At 40.7% G+C, this 23,307-nt stretch overlaps 1 protein-coding gene across 3 annotated transcripts in view; it reads right to left on the bottom strand.

Annotated features, from left to right (window-relative positions):
* Positions 1-360: 360 nt before the first annotated feature.
* Positions 361-23,307, bottom strand: part of MKX (mohawk homeobox) — a 75,633-nt gene continuing 52,686 nt past the window's right edge. For all 3 annotated transcript variants that reach the window (XM_025397992.1, XM_025397993.1, XM_025397994.1), the window contains exons 6-7: positions 3,009-3,042; positions 361-2,903 (exon numbers count right to left, since the gene is read on the bottom strand). In XM_025397992.1, coding sequence (XP_025253777.1) covers positions 2,717-2,903; positions 3,009-3,042 — 221 coding nt within the window. In that variant the 3' untranslated portion in view covers positions 361-2,716. The remainder of the gene's footprint in view (positions 2,904-3,008; positions 3,043-23,307) is intronic.

The following is a 23,307-nucleotide window of genomic DNA, read 5'->3' as shown; positions in this document are numbered from 1 at the left end:
GGACAAAGCTGAGATTCAAAGGTAGTTCTGTCTAGCTTCAAAGCCAAGGTTTTCTCTCCAGTGCAGAGCACGCCACAAATAATGCTAATTGTATTAGTGAGGGAAAGAAGGTATTATGTGAAAATGCTCATTTTAAAGGTACGTATTTTAATAGTCAGCATCACACTCCATTTTCCTCAGTCTTTAAAAGCTGGATTGGTGGCCTAAGGTGATGAAATTGAAACCTAATACAAATGCAGCACTCCCATATCATATCCCTTAACAGTCTAAGGAGAATTGCTGCATATAATGGGCCCGTCTGTTCTACTGCTTCATCTACCTGCTCAGCTCTCAAAGGAAAACAAAATCCATACGATCATTGAGGTCTAGAAATTAACTTTTATTTTAAATCTGTCAAGAACTCCTGGCAGTTATTAATTTTATTAAAGTGATTACATATGGCAAAACAAAGAATAGAGGTAATTCTATTTCTCTACAACATAAATTATGAGTTAGATTTTCAGCTGCCGGCTCAGCATTGTTCAAGATTCTTTTAAAGGGCTGGGGGGATTTTAATATCCAGAAAATGTTAAAGCAGCAAAAGAAAAAATAAATTAAAAAGTCATTGCAATTGGAGATATTGCCAAGGATGTGCTTATTATAAAGTCTTCTTGACATGTTAATTATAAAATCTTCCAACCTTTGGTATTAAAAAAAATCATGTGAATAGTTGTCCTATATTGCCTTGTCATCTATAATTTATAACAGAGAAGAAATTTGCTGATTTTTTAAAAAAGACGGCAAACATGAATCATGACTCATTCAAATAAAATACAACCAGCATTCATTCATCTAACTGAAATATGTTAAAACAAAAACACTTTTATTAACATATTTAATACCAGAATAACTTATAATAGTATGAAAAAGAGTGAAGTATTTGTCTTTAGTTTTCATTGACATGCTCACATTTTGGCAAAATTGTTTTGTAAAGATTCCAAAGTTTGTATCAGAGATCTCTAACTATTTAAGGATGCAAACCAAAAGAACTCATACTTCATCTGATCATACAGTCATAACTTATATATTTTGCTTTGCGCTTACTGTTACTGCAAACAGCAATTTAGAAAACAAAGTAAAAATATATATATACACAAAATATTTTTATATCAAATTATCTTCATTACACTAAATAAATCCAATCCCCAAATGCTATGTTACATGAAAAAGTGTCCTACAATTTATATCAAGACTGATACTGTCCGTCAACTAGAGCAGCCTTTGGTTTTAAAAGCATTTTGCAAAATAAAGAAAAATGTCACCACTTGGCTACACTATTGACCCTCATTCACACTGACAAAAATGCTTTCCAGTTTAAAAAAAAAATAGATTACATACCCAGAAAAAAAAATCCCATCATAAAAGAGTCAAACCGTTTTTACTTCTCTGTAGCACATACCCTCTGTTATATTTGGCATTTCCACTGTTTATTCAAGTTTCAAGTCTTCCCAAGCTGATTAGAATATTATTGTTTAGTTGAGAAAGATAGTCTTCTTTCTTGATATTGATTGTTCTCACTCAATGGTAGTCTAATTTAGAAACAAAATGTTTTCTTTCAATGCACGATTTCACTTCACTTTTACATTAATGTCCAACTTTGCAAAATTCAAACTGTTCAATGTTTTGTTTTCCATATGTTTTAAATTTAAAAATCAATTTTATGTATGTGTATGTATAGCCGCACAGAGATACATTTCTTTCATTCTCTTGTTCTCGCTGCAATACAAATTGTCCATCAGCAATTGTAATTTGAAACGAATCAAATAAAAGATTTTTAGTCATACCATATGAACACAGTTTCCATCACAAAAAGACAGTGAGCTCTAATGCAAACAGGATTATGTTTTAAAACTACAGGTTTAGTTTTACACAGGAAAATTTTGAGTTATTTATATAATAAAGTTGTTTTTTTTTTTTTTTTAAACTTCAGCAGAACTTGAGAAAAAAATCCAGATTAATTCTAAAGGGCTTTGTGGTACTTTCCAACAGTGCTTGAAAAAAAGTTTTCCTGATCACCATGTATTCATTGAAATTTTAAATTAACTTGAAGGAATCACTTCTTAAATGTACAACGTTATGTGGATCGCTGCACCTTGAATTTTGGAAGTTTGTAACATATCAGATATGCAGGCAAGATACATGCATAAAAGTCTCACTGTCACTCTGAAAAGCACATTGAACAATTTTCAATACTGTAGACTTTTTTTAAAAGGAAGATTTCATTTGGGCTGAACAGATATCCAAGTTTTAACTTGTGAATTATTGAATGCATTTCAAGGGCTTTCAGCGATTCTGGTTTCAGTCCTGGAATGATTAGGTCCATCTGGAATGATGCACACAGGCTAATAAGCATATGGCGTTGGCATTTTGAGGCATAGCTGTTCAACTATGCCCACGTTGGAACTTATTTTCGGGAAGCAAGGCACTTACTGTAATGGTAATGCAGACATTTTATGCATAGTTTGAGTAACATAAAATAAGTTAATATTTTTGATTAAAATGAGTTTTTTATAATTTATATGTCTTTTACAGAAGCAACTAAATGATATATTTGGGATAATTAAAAATAAGAAGAGGTTTGGGAGAGAGTCATTTTCATCCCTGCTTCGGCTCTTAGGATGAGGGTTGACGAAAACACTGGAAAGAACATCCATTGGATCTGAAAAGCAACAAGCTCTCAAAACTGCTGCACCAGCGGCACTTTGACAGTCTTTACTTCTGCTATATGGGACGACTTCTGGATGATGCAGCTGGTAGTTCCCTGCAGTTTGTCCTTTCCCTGTGCAAGATTTGTTAAGGCCATAGCTGCGTTGATCTCCTTCCAATACGTGTCATCTTTGCTCGGTCCCTTTCTGTTAGCTGCACTGGAGTTAAGCAAAACAGAAAGTAAACGATCAAACTCACTGCAGTTTGCATTGAAAATGTCATCGCTGAAAAGCAGGCACGGCCAATGGGAACATTTTGCTCACCTGTCACCCTTATTGGATCCGTTTTCCAGAGTGTCTGTAAAGAAAAGCAAAAATTCAGTTATTTTTATTTTTTTCCTTTCTTTTCTCATCTCAGGAGTTTCATCACTAATGACCAGAAGTAAAAATTCTTCAGGAAATAGAGTTGAAAATTAGTTAGCTTTTAATAAAGATAAAGCAGTTTGTATTAAGATGAAAAAAATTGCAAAGGGGCAGAAATAAGATGACAGTGGGTAGTAAAGAATAAAAGGGAGCTCTCATAGCTATACAATAATCTGAAGTTATTTACTCTGAGAAATTGGGGCCTTTTGGATCAGGAGACAAGCAGCATAAGGAAAAAAGTGCTGACTGTGCCTGGGGCCAGGTTCTGGCCTTGCCCTACTATCCACCTGCAGTGTAACTTGGGGGCAGATTATGACCTCCCACAATGTCTGGGATTCAGTTCTCTAACTATCAAATCAGGGAGTTTTGGCTGGGCACAGTGGCTCATATCTGTAATCCCAGTACTTTGGGAGGCCAAGGCAGGGGGATTGCTTGAGCCTAGGAATTCGAGACCAGCCTGTGCTACATCGTGAGATCTCATCTCTACTAAAAATAAAAATAAAAATAGCCGGGTATGGTGGGTGTTCACCTGTATTCCCAGTTACTCAGGAGGCTGAGGTGGGAGGATGGCTTGAGCCCAGGGGTTGAAGCTGCAGTAAGCAGGGATTATGCCACTGCACTCCAGCCTGGGCAATAAAGCAAGATCCTGTCTCTAAGAAAATTAAAATAAAAAACTGGGGGTTCTAGACAAACTTGGGGGTGCTTCTGGCTCAATGATTCTATAATTTCATGGTTATCAAATTTTCTTTTTTCTTTTTTTTTTTTTTTGAGAAGGAGGCTTGCTGTGTTGCCCAGGCTGGAGTGCAATGGTGTGATCTCGGCTCACTGCAACTTCCACCTCCCGGTTTCAAGCAATTCTCCTGCCTCAGGCTCCTGAGTAGCTGGAATTACAGGCACCTGCCACCATGCCTGGCTAATTTTTGTATTTTTAGTAGAAACAGGGTTTCACCATGTTAGTCAGGCTGATCTTGAACTCCTGACCTCCTGATCTGCCTGCCTCGACCTCCCACAGTGCTGGGATTACAGGTGTGAGCCACCGTGCCTGGCCAGTTATCACACATTTATTTCAGACAAAGGATGGGCAAATAGTTCCCTCTGCTAGTTAGCAAATGAGTAACAGACCCAATGGCGATAGCAATACAGGATTTCCTGGCATATTTATTAGAAGAAGCAGGCACCAGTCCTCAATTTCCAAAAGAACGCCTCCTCCTGCTGCTGCAGGAAATGAAAGTTAGGATGCTAGCTTTTGCTTCTACACTCACATCTTTGGTTTAGATTTGCTGCTTCACTCCGAACACGAATGTCTCTCAACACCACATAAATATAAAGAACCCACAAAAATGGGTTCTCGAGCTCCTTAGGCTAAAAGAATCTGGTATGAGTAACACAAAAATTTCCCTACTGAAGGGAAAGATGTAGGGGGGTGGTAGATAGGCTACTGGCATGGCGTCCTAGCAAAGGAGTAGGGTTGAGACTCCAAAACCAGACAGTGGGTGAGCCCCTCTTCATCACCATCCTCATCCACAACAATAATCAGTATTACCAGGGAGCTACTGCACGTGGCACTGTGCTCCACACAGGAAACTTGGAAGATGCAAGGCCCTCTGCTAGTTCTATGGCCTTTACAAAACTGTCTTTTCCTGCCCTTAGTCCTCTCCCTTCCTTTTACCCCACCTCCCATCCCCGCCAACCCAATATTTCTCACAATTTCTTTTTCTCTACACTGCTTAAGGATAGTTAGGAAATGCATCCTAATTTCCAATTCTGAGCTCTAAGAGAGTCACAGAACTAGAAGAGGTTTGAGAAGAATAACGTCAACACGATCGTCATATAGTCTAAGCAGGGCAAAATTTCCCAGGGAAGAGGTGGTCAAGAGAAAACAAATGACATGACCATGAGGCAGCCAAGCTTCAATACCCTGTCTGAAGGAAAAGAATGGGGAAAGCCTGCTGACATATCCTGAGTTCAGCCTTAAGGTGTAGACCACGAGACAATCATGGGTCACTCTGAGCTCTTTTCACAACCCTTCACCTAAGGAACTTAACTAAACAAGGCGAACAAACAAAACAAAAGCATTTAGTGAACAAATGGCAAGGTGGTTGTGAAGAACACATGAGATCATGTGTGTCTGGCCCAGAATGGAACAACGAGTGTTAGTTCCCTTGGTCTCCTTTCACTGACTACTCAGGCGGCATTTTATAAGGTTTTAGGGATCCTTTGGGGGAAATAATTGGATCTGTGAACAGTTAGATCGTTACCTTCTGCAGCTCTGCCAGCTTCTGGCTCTTACAGGGTCAGCCTGGATGCTTAGCTATACCTCTGCTACTTTCCATAGTTTTGCAATTATAAAGTAACTCATGTAAATGCAGGAAAAGAATGATCATTTGTAATTTACAGAACTCTGATACTACTGATTTACAGATCATTTACTACGTGCCAGGCACAATTCTGAGCACTTCGTGGCCTAATTTATTTATGATTGCTGACTTTGTGTATGGATAACAAGCCTCCACGGTATCTGTGAAGTCATTTTTTATCGAGTTCTATTTTCCTATCTGTAAATCTTCACTCAGTGAGGACAGAGACAAGGTGCTACCAGAACAGAGAACAAGTCAAGGCTTTCGTCTGGGAGAAGGAAAGCCAGCAAATTGCACATTTCACAGAGGAAAAAAAAAAATGAGTTAGGCCTTTGCTCCATTTTGCCCACAAATTGCAACAATTCTGTTGCCAAAGTGAAGCAATAGGTTATGGAGATATTTATTCAATGGAAAGACTTGGCAAAAGCAGAGTAAGTTCCATGAGGCTTAAATAACGTTAGGGAAATAACAAAACATAATTTAGAGAAGACTATGTAACTGACGCTCTGGCTCCCAGACGAAGCCATCTCACATAGGCGAAGGAGACCAGAACCCGGTTCCCTATCTGAACTGTCAACCTCAGAGTGGTTACTGCACACACAAGAAGAAAGCCTGTGCCTATCAAATACGTTATGGGTTACAGAACCTGTCAATGCATCAATGCCATCAATGTATGGAGCCTGCACGTGGAAGGAGAAGATGTAATTCATGGCTCAGGTCCACGGAGAGCCTCTATTTAGGATGAGGAGTTGACTTGCATGTCTTGCAGCTTCGTGAGCGCCTGGCTGTGGCTAGCACTCCCTGTGGCTGACTCCTTGGACTTGTTCCACGGAGAAACATGTTTACTACAGCCAACTGTGAAATTATAAAATTCTGCTTACTCTTTGGGTGTATGTGTTTGACACTTTGGTGCCTATGAAAATACCTTTGAAGTGCAAAAACGTAGACTCAAATCCCCATGCAGGTATTCTTAATTAGGTTTTACAAATCTCAACAATGTACTACACAGGATTCAATACACTGAATTCTGTATTTTATTTTTCAGGCAGATGGGCACATTCAATGTCACTAGGTATAGATTGGGTTCCTTTCCAGTAATAGAAGAAAATTGTTTTACATCACACACTGGGGCCTTTCGGGAGGTGCGGAGCTGGGGGAGGGAAAGCATTAAGAGAAATGCCTAATGTCAATGACAAGTTGATGAGTGTAGCAAACCAACATGGCACATGTATACCTATGTAACAAACCTGCACGTTGTGCACATGTACCCTAGAACATAAAGAATAATACAATAAAAAAAGAATTTCTATTTAAAAAAAAGTAATGGAGAATAGACACATGTTACTTCTCTATCAGTAGTCAGTGTGAAAACTGCATACAACAAAACTCAATCTCAAAGACTGAAATCCACCAGGAAAAGCTGCTTACCACCACTTGGGAAGTGCCGGGGGTGGGCAGTCTCTGTGCCCAAAGTGCTTGTAGTTCAAAAAATGAATTGATGTTAGAAGGGCACGCTTTTCCTGAGGCTGTTACTGGTGGGCTGCCCAGTGTCACTTGGGTATTTTGTAGTCCAAGAGCCACCTCCTGTGGAGTAATGTGTGCTGGTTCCCAGAAAAGCCAAACCGGCAAAAGGAAGATAGTAAACAGAGCCCTTTGACTCTGAAACATTTGTGCTTTTTTTTTAGGAAAGCAAGGACTCAAAAGATCTGGGAGACTGGGGAGATTTTTTTTTTTTTTTTCTATTTGTTGTGCTAAGATGAAATCTGGAGAAATGTCGCAGTTTTTAGCGAACTGATATCATTTGAGGGGAATTCAGAAAATTTACAATCTTCTCATTATACTAACTGGCTGTATTAATGTTGTAATTTTTTTTTTCTTATGCTCTTTCCCTTTGAAGTAAAAACTTATCAGCTCTTCTCTGGCTCAAGTGTGCTGTGTCTTGTGTCTTTTCAGCTCATGGTCAGTATTTGAGGTGCAGTGGGTCTGTGTACCCCACCCCTGGTGGTCATGGGGGTCCTGACACATCTGTCCACTGCTGACAGGTGGTCTCACTGGCTCCACTTGAGAAGTGGCACCTAGTAGCTCCAGAAACAATCAGACAGGAGAGGGAAGGATCGTGCATGTTGCTGAAAGAGGGAAAACGCAAGTTGGAGCTAGCTCCTGGTATGTAGACTCTTGAGAGCAGTTCATTAGCATGCACAGACTCAGGGTCTGACTGCCCCACATTTGGCTCGGCTGTATCTCTTACTCTGCAAGTAGCTTGGCTCAGCCTCTCCAAAGTCTGAGCTAAAATGCCTCTTTAGATTCCAAGGTTCCAAAAATCAGCTACGCTGTCAATTACCATAAAAGCAACTGGTTGGCAGGAACGGCTTATTGAACCAGCCAAAAGAGCGTGTTTTAAGACGAAAAAAGAAAAGAAAAGAAAAAAAAAGAGGTGTGTAGTTAGGAAAATCTTGGATGCTGCAAAACCCAAACCATGTTGAAACTTAAAGTGGGGCTATCCTCAGTTTGGACATGTGTTTCCTTCTACAGTTAAGTAGAGAAAAAAATTATACAGAAAACCCAGTTCCAATGCAACTCGAGATATCTGAGCAAAAAGCTCTGCGGCCAACTGTGAAAAATGCAACTCAGAAGCACATCAGTTCTCATATATATTCCCGATGTTATATTTGTAGCCATAAAAAGAGACAAAAATGTGGCCGAATCTTTTTCTCTGAGGTTTTTAAAAAATTTAATAAATAGGCCCTAAAGGGAAAAATGTTTTTGTTTCACATATGCCACTGAAATGTAAATAAAATGAGGCGAGATTAAGAATTCAGGTTTTTAAATTAAACAATCGAAAAATTATATATGTTTCCCTAAATTAAAATGGAGGGAGTAGAAGAAAAAAAACTTTTGAGATCACGGAAAGGGAAGTAAATGAGTCAGTGAGAAATCATCACTGAAATAGCTCAGCCAAGGGGGAAAACAAAGACAGTCCACTAGGATTATTTGAGTGGGAAGAAGAAGCCACTCATATTTTAAAACAATAAAAGAAGGTACAGTTGTGCACCATCTAACGATAATTCGGTCAGTGACAAGCCAGACATATGACAGTGGCCCAGAAGATTATAATGGAGCTGAAAAATTCCTGTCACCTAGTGACATCATAATGTGGTCGTGCCACACATTGCTCATGTGTTTGTGGTGATACTGGTGTAAAGAAACCTATTGAGGCCGGGCGCAGTGGCTCACGCCTGTAATCCCAGCACTTTGGGAGACCGAGGCGGGTGGATCACTTGAGTTCAGGCGTTCAAGACCAGCGTGGCCAACAGGGTGAAACCTTGTCTCTACTAAAAAATACAAAAACTTAGCCAAGCATGGTGTTGCATGCCTGTAATCCCAGCTACTCAGGAGGCTGAGGTGGGAGAAGCGCTGGAACCCGGGAGGTGGAGGTTGCAGTGAGCCAAGATCTCGCCATTGCACTCCAGTCTGGTGACGCGGCAGGACGCCATTGCAAAACAAACAAACAAACAAACAACACCTACTGAGCTGCTAAATGTATAAAGTATAGCACATAAATTATGTACAGTACATAATACTTGGTAATAATAAATGACTATGTTACTGGGTTTATGTATTTACTATATTTTTTATTGTTATTTGAGAGTGTGCTCCTTCAACTTATATTTCAAAAGTTAACTGTAGCCGGGCGCGGTGGCTCACGCCTGTAATCCTAGCACTTTGGGAGGCTGAGGTGGGCGAATCACTTGAGGCCAGGAGTTGAAAACCAATCTGGTCAACATGGTGAAACCCCATCTCTACTAAAAATACAAAAAAATTAGCTGGGTGTGGTGGCGGGTGCCTGTAATCCCAGCTACTTGGGAGGCTGAGGCGGAAGAATTGCTTGAACCCAGGAGGCAGAGGTTGCAGTGAGCCGAGATTGCACCATTGCACTCCAGCCTGGGCGACAGAGCAAGACTCCGTCTCAAAAAAAAAAAAGGGTTAACTGTAAAACAGCCTCAGGCAGGCCCTTCAGGAGGAATTCCAGAAGAAGGCATTGCGATTATCGGAGATGACAGCTTCATGCGTGTTATTGCCCCTGAAGACATAGAGGTGGAAGACAGTGATATTGACGAGCCTTACCCTGTGCAGGCCTAGGCTAATGTGTGTGTTTGTGGCTTAGTTTTTAACAAAAGTGTTTAGAAAGTAAAAATAAGAAATGAAAAATTTTAATAACAGGAAAAAGTTTACAGAATAGGATATAAAGAAAATATTTTCATACAGCTGTCCAATGTGTTTGTGTTTTAAGCTAAGTGTTATTACAAAAGAGTCAAAACGTTTTTTTAAAAAGCTTATAAAGTAAAAAGTAACAGTAAGCTAAGATTAATTTATTATAGAAGAAAAAAATTTTTAAATAAATTTAGGGTGGTCTAAGTGTTGAGTGTTTATAAAGTCTACAGTAATGTAGAGTAACGTCCTAGGCCTTCACATTCACTCACCACTCACTCACTCACTTACCCAAAGCAACTTCCAGCCTTGCAAGCTCCGTTCATGGTAAGTGCCTTATACAAGTGCATAATTATTTTATTTTTTACCAGCAGTCCTAAACCTTTTTGGCACCAGGGCCTGGTTTTGTGGAAGACCATTTTCCCACAGACCAGGGAGGGAGGCAGTTTCAGGATAAAACTGTTCTACCTTGGATCATCAGGCATTAGTTAGATTCTCATAAGAAGTGCACAACCAACCAGGCGCAGTGGCTCGTGCTTGTAATCCCAGCACTGCAGGAGGCCAAGGAGGGTGGATCACAAGGTCAGGAGTGTGAGACCAGCCTGGTCAACACAGTGAAACCCCATCTCTACTAAAAATACAAAAATTAGCTGGGTGTGGTGGCCTGGCCAACACAGTGAAATCCCATCTCTACTAACAATACAAAAATTAGCTGGGCGTGGTGGCAGGCACCTGTAATCCCAGCTACTTGGGAGGCTGAGACAGGAGAATCGCTTGAATCCGGGAGGTGGAGGTGGCAGTCAGCCGATATCTCCTTGCACCGCAGCACTCCAGCCTGGGCAACAGAGCTAGACTCAGTCTCAAAAAAACAAAAAAAGAAAAGAAAAAAAAAAGAAAAAGAAGTGCACAACTACACGCGCAGTTCACAATAGGGTTCGCGCTCCTGTGAGAATCTAACACCAGCGCTGATCTGACAGGAGGTGGAGCTCAGATGGTAATGTGAGCGATGGGGAGCAGCTGTAAATACAGATAAAGCTGCTTATGCAGCTCCTGCTATGGAGCCTGGACTGCTACCGGTCCGTGGCCTGGGGCTGAGGGGCCCCTGTTTTATACCATATTTTACTGTGTCTTTTCTATGTGAAGGTATGTTTAGATACATATATATATATATATATATATATTACTTCATTGTACTACTTTTCTACCCTTTGGGAAAACCCAATTAATACGTAAAACATTTCTTCTAGTTAGTAGGAATTACTTTCTATATTTTTATTTTATTTTTTATTTTTTTTGAGACGGAGTCTCGCTCTGTCGCCCAGGCTGGAGTGCAGTGGCCGGATCTCAGCTCACTGCAAGCTCCGCCTCCCGGGTTCACGCCATTCTCCGGCCTCAGCCTCCCGAGTAGCTGGGACTACAGGCACCCGCCACCTCGCCCGGCTAGTTTTTTGTATTTCTTAATAGAGACGGGGTTTCACCGTGTTAGCCAGGATGGTCTCGATCTCCTGACCTCGTGATCCGCCCGTCTCGGCCTCCCAAAGTGCTGGGATTACAGGCTTGAGCCACCGCGCCCGGCCTGAAGCCTCACTATATTTTTAAAGTATTCATTATTATAAGATTCCCAAAGGAAATCAGGTCCCATTTCTGTTAACTCCTTTTTTTTTTTTTTTAATTGTACTTTAAGTTCTAGGGTACATGTGCACAACGTGCAGGTTTGTTACATATGTATACACGTGGCATGTTGGTGTGCTGCACCCATTAACTCGTCATTTACATTAGGTATATCTCCTAATGCTATCTCTCCCCCCTCCCCCCTCCCCACAATAGGATCCAGTGTGTGATGTTCCCCACCCTGTGTCCAAGTGATCTCATTGTTCAATTCCCACCTATGAGTGAGAACATGCAGTATTTGGTTTTCTGTTCTTGCGATAGTTTGCTGAGAATGATGGTTTCCAGCTGCATCCATGTCCCTACAAAGGACACGAACTCACCCTTTTTTATGGCTGCATAGTATTCATGTGCCACATTTTCTTAATCCAGTCTGTCACTGATGGACATTTGGGTTGATTCCAAGTCTTTGCTATTGTGAACAGTGCCGCAATAAACATACGTGTGCATGTGTCTTTATAGCAGCATGACTTATAATCCTTTGGGTATATCCCCAGTAATGGGATGGCTGGGTCAAATGGTATTTCTAGTTCTAGATCCTTGAGGAATCGCCATACTGTTTTCCACAATGGTTGAACTAGTTTACAATCCCACCAACAGTGTAAAAGTGTTCCTATTTCTCCACATCCTCTCCAGCACCTGTTGTTTCCTGATTTTTTAATGATTGCCATTCTAACTGGTGTGAGACAATATCTCATTGTGGTTTTGGTTTGCATTTCTCTGATGGCGAGAGATGATGAGCATTTTTTCCTATGTCTATTGGCTGTATGAATGTCTTCTTTTGAGAAGTGTCTGTTCATATCCTTTGCCCACTTTTTGATGGGGTTGTTTGTTTTTTTCTTGTAAATTTGATTGAGTTCTTTATAGGTTCTGGATATTAGCCCTTTGTCAGATGAGTAGATGCCAAAATTTTCTCCCATTCTGTAGGTTGCCTGTTCATTCTGATGGTAGTTTCTTTTAGATACATATTTTTAATGCTTACCATTGGCTCCGATTGCCTACAGTAGTCAGTATAGTAATCTACTGTACAGGTTTGTAGTCTAGGATACATTGTAGTCCAGGATACTGCCTGATGATACATTTGCATCTCTTAGAGCACATCCCTGTTGTTAAGCAACACATGACTATATTCACCTTGCTCATTAGGCCTGGCCTAGTGTCCTTGCAGAGCAATTAGAAATCTGGGGCCTGTGATAATGATCCAAAGCAAGTCAGAGCTCCAGATGCTTGAAAACTGTGCTTCTACACAACTGTTAAGTTTGGGGGCCATTACTTTGATAGTAGGTGTGCAGAACCTGCGTCTAGTGTGTTATTGACCTCAGAAATTCAGAGAGCCTCTGGGGGTACCAGATCAGTTTCTGGAGTTATTCACATACTTGGAACAACTGAGGATAAGAACAAGACTCTGGTGAGTACGGCAGGTATAAAACCTCACTGAAGATTCTGAAATACCAATTGCTGTGAAGTTGCAGTGCCTTACCAAATGACCCCCAGGGCTCACAAGCAATCCCCAGGGCTCCCTGCTCACATGGCTACAGTCTCCATCTCTACTTTTTCATACCTGGAGACTGAAGCTGGGCTTCCACACCCCTCTACAAATTGGTTCTACAGTGACCATACAGTTCTTTCTTTTTATAAATAGCATTCATTGGTTGGATACAGCAGCTTATGCTTGTAATCCTAGCACTTTGAGAGACCGAGGCAGGAGGATTGCTTGAGCCCAAGAGTTTGAGACCAGCCTGGGCAACATATATGGTGATACTTTGTGTCTATTAAAATTTTTTAAAATTAGCCAGGCATGGTGGTGTGTGTCTGTAGTCCCAGCTACTCGGAAGGCCGAGGTGGGAGGATCACTTGAGCCTAGGAGGTCAAGACTGCAGTGAGCTGAGATCATGCCACTGCACTCAGGACTGGGTGACAGAATGAGACCCTGTCCGAAAAAAAAAAAATATATATATATATATATATACACACACACACACACACACATGCACATAAATATATAGCATTTGTTGTTTTTTTTAAATAAGAAAGTAATACAGCTTCCCTGCAGAAAATCTAAGAAAAAGTGTAAAATAGAAAATAAGGGGCAATCAGGGATAATTAATATTAACATTTGGATATATGGCCTCCCAAACAAGTATTATACACATTTTTTTTAAATGGCATCATTCTGGACATGTGTTACAACCTGCTACTGAACTTCCATGTTCACCTTACCTTCTGTTAATAAATAAGACAGTAATTTACCCTTTGGCCTTTCCCAATGTGGCAGTGGGTTTTGCCTGTAAAATAGAAACAGCCTGAAAGAATTCAAAATCCAGCTCCATCCAACTTAAACTTGAATATTAAGCAGTGCAAATGTTGCAAGAAGGAGTTAGCTTTAAAATAACCAGGGACTGGTTTTGTAGAAGACAGTTTTTTCACAGAGCAGGGAGTGGGGGGTTTGAGATGAAACGGTTCCACCTCAGATCATCAGGCATTAGTTAGATTCTCGTAAGGAGTTCACAACCTACATCCCTTGTATGCACAGTTCACAATAGGGTTCATGCTCCTATGAGAATCTAATGCTGCTGCTAATATTTATTGTATGCTTATTCTTATGCCAGGCACTATGCCAGAAACTCTACAAATGTTATCTGATTAAATGCCTGCAATGACCCTGTGTGATAGCACCATCACCCTTATTTACAAATGACACTGTAGCTTAGAGGGGTCCAGGAACTTGCACCTTTGCAAGCTGTGAGACTCAGCACGAGGTCCCCTGGCCCTGAAGGTCTTGTTTTTAACCCCTGCATGGCACTATCCAAGTAACCTCTGTCAATAAAGCCACCTGCAAAGACCGTGGCAAGACTTAATGCATTGTATACATAGAAAGCCTATGGCAGCAGAACCTATTAAAAACGGATTAAACTTCTCTGTACTTTTTGCTAGGATTTTAGACCACAAAGAGACCAAAACCAGATTTTTTTTCTCCTTATGATTTAATACGTAATATCAAGGAATCTGTCCAAATTGTAGAATAGGGAATTCAAGTAAGTTGTCTTGAGATCTTCTTTATACTTTCAGTAGAGTGATTTCTTTTGGATTTTTGTTTTGTTTTGCTTTGCTTTTTGTTTATTTGTTTGTTTGTTTTTGAGACGGAGTCTTGCTCTGTCTCCCAGGCTGGAGTGCAGGGGCGTGATCTTGGCTCACTGCAACCTCTGCCTCCCGGGTTCACACCATTCTCCTGCCTCAGCCTCCTGAGTAGCTGGGACTACAGGCGCCCGCCACCACGCCTAGCTAATTTTTTTTTGTATTTTTAGTAGAGACGGGGTTTCACTGTGTTAGCCAGGATGGTCTCGACCTTCTGACCTCGTGATCCGCCTGCCTTGGCCTCCCAAAGTGCTGGGATTACAGGCGTGAGCCACTGCGCCCGGCCCAGTAGAGTGATTTCTAATCGATGTGTGTGTGATATCCCTATAACTACTCCTCTATAGCCCTGAGTGAATGACTGCTAAACAGTTCCTAGGCGTCACTTTTAGAGGAAAAGTGCTGTGTCACTTTTACAGGAAATTTTTGTGGTTATCCTCTCTTTGGGACAGTTAGAGCTTTTGAATGAGTAAAGATAAATCATTCTAAGTGATATTTGCCAGAAAAGGAAGTAAAGGAAAACCACCCAACAACCCATAACACTTATTTGTTGATGACCAGACTGCTTCTACCAGTCCTGCTGACCAAAGTGAGTTTGACTCTAAAACTCTGGCATGACAGGAAGAGACTGCAACTAAAGCCTGGTGAAAATCAAGGCTACTGAAGATAAAAGAGTTATTAGAAGCCTGGATTTTGTGGGTCTGGAGATAAGAGAGCTTTGGAAGCTTTCTAAGTGGTGAGAAGTGAATAATGAATAATAGATGAATAAAATGAAACCCACCTCATATTCATGGATGGACTTAGTATTTTTTTTCTTCTTGTAATAGACTAGCTGAATTAGTTATCCTGGGGGTATAAAGAATGAGAGGCATCTAAAATTATTTCAGAATTTGAAGAAAGAAAGAGAGAGAGAGAGAGAGAGAAAGAAAGAAAAAAAGAAAGAAAGAAAGAAGAGAAGAGAAGAGAAAAAGAAAAGAAAAGAAAAGTCTTTTCTCTCTTCTGAGACAGTCTTAGTCACTCAGACTGGAGTGCAGTGGCACGATCTCGGCTCACTGCAACCTCCTCCTCCCGGGTTCAAGCGATTCTCCTGCCTCAGCTTCCCGAGTAGCTGGGATTATAGGTGCCCGCCACCATGCCTGGCTAATTTTTGTATTTTTAGTAGAGATGAGGTTTCATCACGTTGGCCAGGCTGGTCTCAAACTCTCAACCTCAGGTGATCCGCCCACCTTGGCCTCCCAAAGTGTTGGGATTATTGGCATGAGCCACAGCGCCCGGCCAACTCTTTTCCAAAAATAAAGCCAATGTTGCCTCCAGCCATGACTTCCATATTCTGGCCAGAGATTCTTTTCCTTTCTGCCACCGCTTATGTGGGCTGGCCCCTCTTGATGGCTAATGACACCCAGATGTCCTGGATCCACAGGGTCCTTACCTTCAACTGCCTTTCTGTCAATGCATAGTCCCCTCAACTAGCTACTGCCAGAAAATAAAAATTGAAAGCCACATCTCTCTTTTTTCTTTTTCTTTCTTTCTTTCTTTTTTTTTTTTTTTTTTGAAACGGAGTCTCGCTCTGTCGTCCAGGCTGGAGTGCAGTGGCATGATCTTGGTTCACTGCAACCTCTACTTCCTGGGTTCAAGTAATTCTCCTGCCTCAGCCTCCTAAGTAGCGGAATTACAGGCATGCACCACCACGCCCAGCTATTTTTTGTATTTTTAGTAGAAACAGGGTTTCACCATGTTGTTCAGGCTGGTCTCAAACACCTGACCTAGTGATCCACCAGCCTCGGCCTCTCAAAGTGCTGGGATTACAGGCATGAGCCATTGTGCCCAGCCCACACCTCTCTATTTTGAACCAATAGTGAAGAGCTCCCTGGTTAAGATGGGGCTATTTCATATCTCAAAGCTCTCAGGCTAGGTTATAATCCCATTAATAACAACAATAGGACATCTTTCTTTCTGCAGGAGTACCAATGCCTTGGGTAGACCTGTGAAAGTGCTGCTTGGCTCCTTATGTTAGGGAGCTACTGCCCTGGCTGGTGGCTCTTTAGTCATTTCCTGATGTTTCTTTTTTCTGGTAAAATGCACAGCTCTTCTGGCCTCATCAGTCTGGGCCAGTGGAGGTGCAGGAAGTGGGACTTGTAACTTAAAAGTAGCTGTTCAGAATAAACAGAACACCACCCAATGATCATGTTTCAATTCACTTTTAATCTTTTTCACTAAGCACATTAAATATTCTTGATGCTAAGTCATTCAGCATAGTCCCATCTTCCAAGATTGCTCCTCTGTGATCTCAAAGGCTCCATCTTCCCCAAGTTTAAAATGTTCAGCCTGAAATTTCACTTTGAAGATTTGAATGTAGTCTATGGGGAGGCCAGGGTCGGCGGGGGTTCAGAAAGGGGATCTGGAAATGTTAAGTATTCCCGTTTCTATTCTTGGCTCTTGGTATTCTCCACGAGGGTGGTCTGGAGGGAGCCTTAGAGGCCGTGTAGTGTAATGGTCAGAGCTCAGACTCCAGACCTAGACAGCATGAGCTGCACCCCTGCTCTCTCACTTAGCATCCACGTGCCAAGCTGGCCAGCTGCTTGACTTCTCTGTGTTTCATCTTTATCACCTATTAAACGAGGATAATAGTACCGGAGTCATAGGGTAGTTATGTGGACCACATGAGTTCATATTTTATAAAACACTTAGAAGAGAGCTTGAGCACATATAGCAAGCACTATAGAAGTCCTCGTTAAAAAAAAGAAAAAGTTTACCTCCCTTCTCACTTTAATTTTCTACATCTAGAAAATGGAATTAAATGCAGTCACCAGAAAAATTAGTGTTATTCGATGATTTAATATGAAAACCATTATGTAAGGAGAAAATATTTTAACTCTGGGCAAAAGCCCATCAGCTCAGATTAATGGATTAAGTGTGCAGAATCTATCATCTTCAAAGACAAAAATGGCTTTTCTGATGGTCCTTTGTGCCAAAACACCACAACATGCCAAGACAAAGAGACCTGGAGCCACATTAAAGAATATCTATTAGCTTTAAGTATCTAATGGATTTTGTTACTTCATTTTCTCAGGGGGAATATTGGAGATGTTACCCAAAGTGTTTCATCCATGAAACCTAGATTTCCAGCCAAAGTCTCAGAAAATGAACTCCTAACTATACATGAATAAGTTCTGTGTGTGCTTGTATGTTGCAAAGAGCATTAATTGTTTATAAAAGCACTCATTTTTACATGCAGGTTGGGCTACTAGTTCTGAAACCTAAATGCATTTATAGTGCTTCTTAGCTAAACCTTAATTTTGTCCCCACATCTTAATATTGATATTCATCCTTTCAGTTCTATAGCACAAGGTTTATTTCTCCCAAGATTCACTTTACAGTTACCACACTGCCGTTTTGGAAAGGTTGACTTGTTAATAAATATACAGCTGAATGGTGTTAGGCTACAAACGACTAATATGACTTCAGCAAAAAAAAAAAAAAAAAAAAAAAAGACTCTTTAAACGGAAAAAATGTGCATTCATGATCTGGAAAGTCTGGCTCCTCCATCTCTTTTCAAACTCCTCAGTATCTCTAAAAAACCATCAAAAAGTATTTTTCCTTTGATACATGAACTGTAGTGTATCTTTGAATTGGCTCATATTATTGCCATGCCTCTCAAATTCTTCAAATTACCGTCTCCAGAAATGACACTTCAGACTAGGAGATCTCCGTGTTAAACCTGTCTGAATGATTAACACCAGAAATGACACAATGAGAGAGGTGACGCTCACAAACTTCTTGGCTCTTTCACAAGATCAGCAAATGGCAGTTTCTCTACTCACTGTTCATCTGCTGTATTTACTACTAGAAAAAACCCCCCACATTTTAGATATAAGATGAATACTATTACCAGTCTTTCTTCTACATTTCAAATATGCTTCAATGTTCTTAATAAACTTAAACCTTAAAACTGTACTTGGCATGTCAGTGTTCTAGGATCACACATTTCTATGTTTAAAGGTTCTGCAATGTTCTGCTTTTAATTTAGGAACAGTATTTAAAGCCTCAACTGGGGTGGAGGTATACTTTGAAATGAAAATGGGGAAGATTTCTGCTGATGGTATTGAAGGGCATAAGTTAAAAAAGAACTGTGAATAAAGGCAGGGTAAAAGTCCTTGTCTTGTCCGTGGGAAGGTGGCTGGAGCTAGGTTACAGAGCACCCCTAGTCTAGCGGTCCTCCCATGACCCCTTTTGACCAAAAGAACACTAAATAACTCCTCTCCACTTTAAATCTTGCTGAGAGATCTACTCTAAATTTTGCCCAGGGATGTACATCCCAAACCAAGAAGCAATGTAACCTCCAAAAAAAAGGGAAGAGACTGGTCGCCTCTACTTTTCCATGAGAACAACTCTGCTCGTAGAGAAAGATTCCCTGCCTAGGAGAACCAGTTCTGGCTGAAGGAAGCCACGTGTGGGTGACTGGGGACAGCTCTTGCTAACTGGAAGCATCTGATTATGTCCCTTTCCTATTAATCTATTAAATAGACACTTCTTAAATTTCAATGGCATACAGATCCTTTTTCTACGATTACCACCTAAACAGAATACAAGAGATTGCTAGCAAAAAGTAACTGATAAATTGCTTAAACCTAACAAGTCGGTTGGGCGTGGTGGCTCACGCGTGTAATCCCCCAGCACTTTGGGAGGCTGAGGCCAGCAGATCACGACGAGGTCAGGAGTTCAAGACCAGACTGACCAACATGGTGAAACCCCATCTCTACTAAAAACACAAAAATTAGCCGGGTGTGGTGGTGTGCACCTGTAATCCCAGCTACTCAGGAGGCTGAGGCCAGAGATTCGTTGGAACCCGGGAGGCGGAGGTTGCAGTGAGCTGAGATTGTGCCACTACACTCCAGCCTGGGCAACAGAACGAGATTCCATCTCAAAAAACAAAAACAAAAACAAAAACAAAACCCTAACAAGTTGATCTTTTGGGAGGAAAATAAAAAAACATGTCATAGATCCAAAACCACCTGCTCATACAGTATTTGTCTGAGGCACTGGATTCGTCCTAGACCCATGGGAACATAGTGGACTCACTAAGTACATGACCTTGGAGGAGTTATTTACGCACACTATATCTAGGTTTTTCCACCTATAAAATGGGGATCATTGTAACACCTACTTCGTACGGTTGCTGTGAGGATAAAATGAGGTATTAAATGGAAAGCTCTTGAAACAGTGCCCACCACATAGGAAGGGCTGTGGCACTATGCTTCCTGACTTGAAGAAGTCAGGGTGCAAATCATCCTTTGTTAGCCAAGGGGCCACTCCAAGCTCCACAAAAATACTAAGCCCCCTACTGGGTCTCTCCTGTCATACCTTAGGCCTTGATATAGTTTGCCTGTGTTCCCAAATCTCATCTTGAATTACAATCCCCATAATCCCCACATGTCGAGGGAGGGATCCAGTGAGAGGTGATCAGATCATGGGGGTGGTTTCCCCCATGCTGTTCTCGTGATAGTGCGGGAACTCTCATGAGATCTGATAGTTTTATAAGGCAGTTTTCCCTGCTCTTGCTCACTCTTCTCTCTCCTGCTGCCTTGTGAAGAAGGTGCCTGCTTCTCCTTCCGCCATGATTGTAAATTTCCTGAGGCCTCCCCTGCTACACAGAATTGTGAGTCAACTAAACCTCCTTTGTTTATAAATGACCCAGTCTCAGGTAGTATCTTTATAGGAGTGTGCAAATGGACTAATACAGGCCTCTTACTCATTTTCTTAGGATGCTCTAGAGAAGAGAATAAAATTCTCTGGGGAAGTCTTCAAAGGGGAAAGTTTCTGGATCCCATCTCTGAGATTGTGTTCAGGTAGGTCATGGCTATGGCACTTGAACAAGCTCCTCAGGTGTTCTGATGCTGACGATGAAGGGGCTGCCCTATGAGAACTATGGTGTGGAGCATTAGAAATGGACTGTTTTAGTAAAGAACCATGCTGGAATTCCTGGTGTTCACTCAAGTATAGCAGCACAAGGCACTCTTACCTTGTCATAGTAAAATATATATACATATTATTGGATTTCTAATATTCCAGCAAGGGTCAACCAGCCATCTTAAGTCTGTATTGAATGAACCAAGATTTTTTTGTAATAATTTCAACTACTATTTTAAATTCAGGAGGTACATATGCAGGTTTGTTATACAGGTATATTGTGTGATGCTAAGGTTTGGGGTATGAATGATCCCGTCACTCAGATAGTGAGCACAGAACCCAATAGGCAGCTTTTTAGCCTTTGCCCTCCCTCACTCCACCTTTTTGGAGTCTCCAGTGCTTATTGTTTCCTTCTTTGTGTCTATGTGTACTCAATGCTTAGCTCTCATGTATAAATGAGAACATGTGGTATTTGATTTTTTGTTCCTGTGTTAATTTACTTAGGATACTGGCCTCCAGCTGCATCCATGTTGCTGCAAAGGATATAACTTAACTCTTTTTTATGACTGTGTAGTGTTCCATTGTGTATATGTACCTCACTTTCTTTATCCAATCCACTATTGATGGACATCTGGGTTGATTTAATGTCTTTGCTATTGTGAATAATGCTGTGATGAATACACAAATGCATTTGTCTTTTTGGTAGAATGATTTATTTCCCTTTGGCTGTATACCCCAGTAATGGGATTGCTGGGTTGAATGGTAATTCTGTTTTAATAAACCAAGTTCTTGATTCCAATTTAATATGAATAGCAGACACAACACTTTTATAAGAAAATATCACTCAGAAATCGGTAACTCCAACTTCAAAAATACTATTTATTGTTTATCTTTGCTTAAATATGGATATAATACCTCTAAAAATGCTTTTTGTCAGGTAAAGTGGTAAAACACCTCACTTTACTTGCATTACTTTTGCCCAGTTCTTGCAAGTTTTACTATGCTATGACATATAAATCAGGGAGAATTATTACTAATACACACTTGAGAACAAAGGAATCCAAGATTTTCATTGTGATGTATTACAAGATACTTCAGAATATGCAAATCATCCTCCTTCTTCTAACTGGAATAGCCATGGTAATGATATACTGTCATGAGATCTGTGTTTTCTGTTTTGAAAATAAACATGTTGGCCCAGTGCAAAATTGCTGTGCTGGTAGGGCCTTTTATTTTTATAAGTCTTTTGACTTTTTTCTTAATCTTTCCTTTGGGAAAATAAGGTGACAAATAGTATTCCACATTGGGTCATCAAAAACTAATTATTCAACCTAACATAGAATTTCTTTCTAGGGTAGGATAATAAGCTTTTATAAACTAAGGTGAACTTAGTTTCTGCTGCTCTTGGAATATTTTATTCAGGCCTGCCTCAAAAAGAACAGAGCATTGTTTTATTATACACTGACATAGTGATGAGGTTTTACGAACAGAGTATTTGGTTATTTTTAGTCTGTTATTTCTAGGGCAGCCCTGCGAGGTAGCTAGAGCTACATGGTCTCTAAAGAGGAACAGGGACTGGGGTAGAGATCCACCAGGCAAACAGCTTGGCAACTGCTTGACCAAAACCACTGAGGCAGAGCACAGAGGTTAGGATCCTGGATTGAATTGTGATGGAGGATAGAGAGGGTCCTATGTAGGCCTGCTGATGGCTTTGCTTTTGAACAGCCGCAGAATGTCATAGCATCAGCTTCTGGAACCATAGGGCTGAAAGGGACTAAACTGCTAACGGTGGCCACCTCAAAGGCATCTATATGTCTAGGGACAGAGCCTGAGATCTGAGAACAACTCTTGACTGTGTGTATGCTGAGAGATGAGCTGGGCTTGTGCCTCCCCCAGAGTCTGTGGGGTCATTCTGTGCTGAGACTACTCCTCCCAAGGGCCAAAAATTAAACGTAGCAGGTCTAAAACAATGAGGATCTATACTACAGAGTTAAGAAGTGTAATATGCAGGAGAGGAATTTTTGTGGGCATCACCAGACATTCAAACTACAGTACTTAAGCATGGATCAAAGAAGTTATAAAGAAAGAAAGGGAAAGAGAGAGAGAACAAACACCGTGATGATCTTACATTTAAAAATATCCCCAAACAAGAACTGAATGACTACTAGGAAAAGGCAAGAGCAAGTAGAATACACAGAAAACTTTTTGCAAGGCCATTTCATGGAAATTTAAGTACAAAAGAATGGCATGTTCACATGATTCAAATGTATTTAAATGCCAATCGACCATACATATTGCATTACAGATGTCACATATTATTATAAGTAAATAAGACACCTATAAATAAAAAAGAAAACATATTTTAGTCACTAAAAGTTACTGATTTAGAGAAATGGCCAATGAATCTAATACTTCTGGGGGATTAAAAGCAATTTTCTGCTCTTTCTTATCTTTTCTCCTCTTTGTTATATCTTTTGATGACTCATATGGTTTGGCTGTGTCCCCATCTAAATCTCATCTTGAATTGTAGCTCCCACAATTCCCATGTGTCGTGAGAGGGACCTGGCGGGAGGTAATTGAATCATGGGGGTGGGTCTTTACCATACTGTTCTCATAGTAGTGAACAAATCTCACAAGAGTTGATGATTTCACGAGGGGTTTCCCCTTTCGCTTGGCTCTCATCTTCTTTTGCCTGCTGCCATGAAAATGTGCCTTTTGCCTTTTGCCATGATTGTGAGGCCTCTCCAGCCATGTGGAACTGTGAGTCCATTAAACCTCTTTCTGTTGATAAATCACACAGTCTTGGGTATGTCTTTATCAGCAGCATGCAAATGGACTAATACAATGATTATAGAGAGAAACGTAATATTTTAATGAGCACTAACATACTCTTACCAATTTAAAAATAAACAACAGAAACAGAGAGA

The sequence above is a fragment of the Theropithecus gelada genome, chromosome 9 (genome assembly GCF_003255815.1).
Source record: "Theropithecus gelada isolate Dixy chromosome 9, Tgel_1.0, whole genome shotgun sequence".
Lineage (NCBI taxonomy): Eukaryota > Metazoa > Chordata > Mammalia > Primates > Cercopithecidae > Theropithecus > Theropithecus gelada.
Note: the sequence above shows the minus strand (reverse complement) of the source record. Positions and strands in the feature narration are given on the sequence as shown.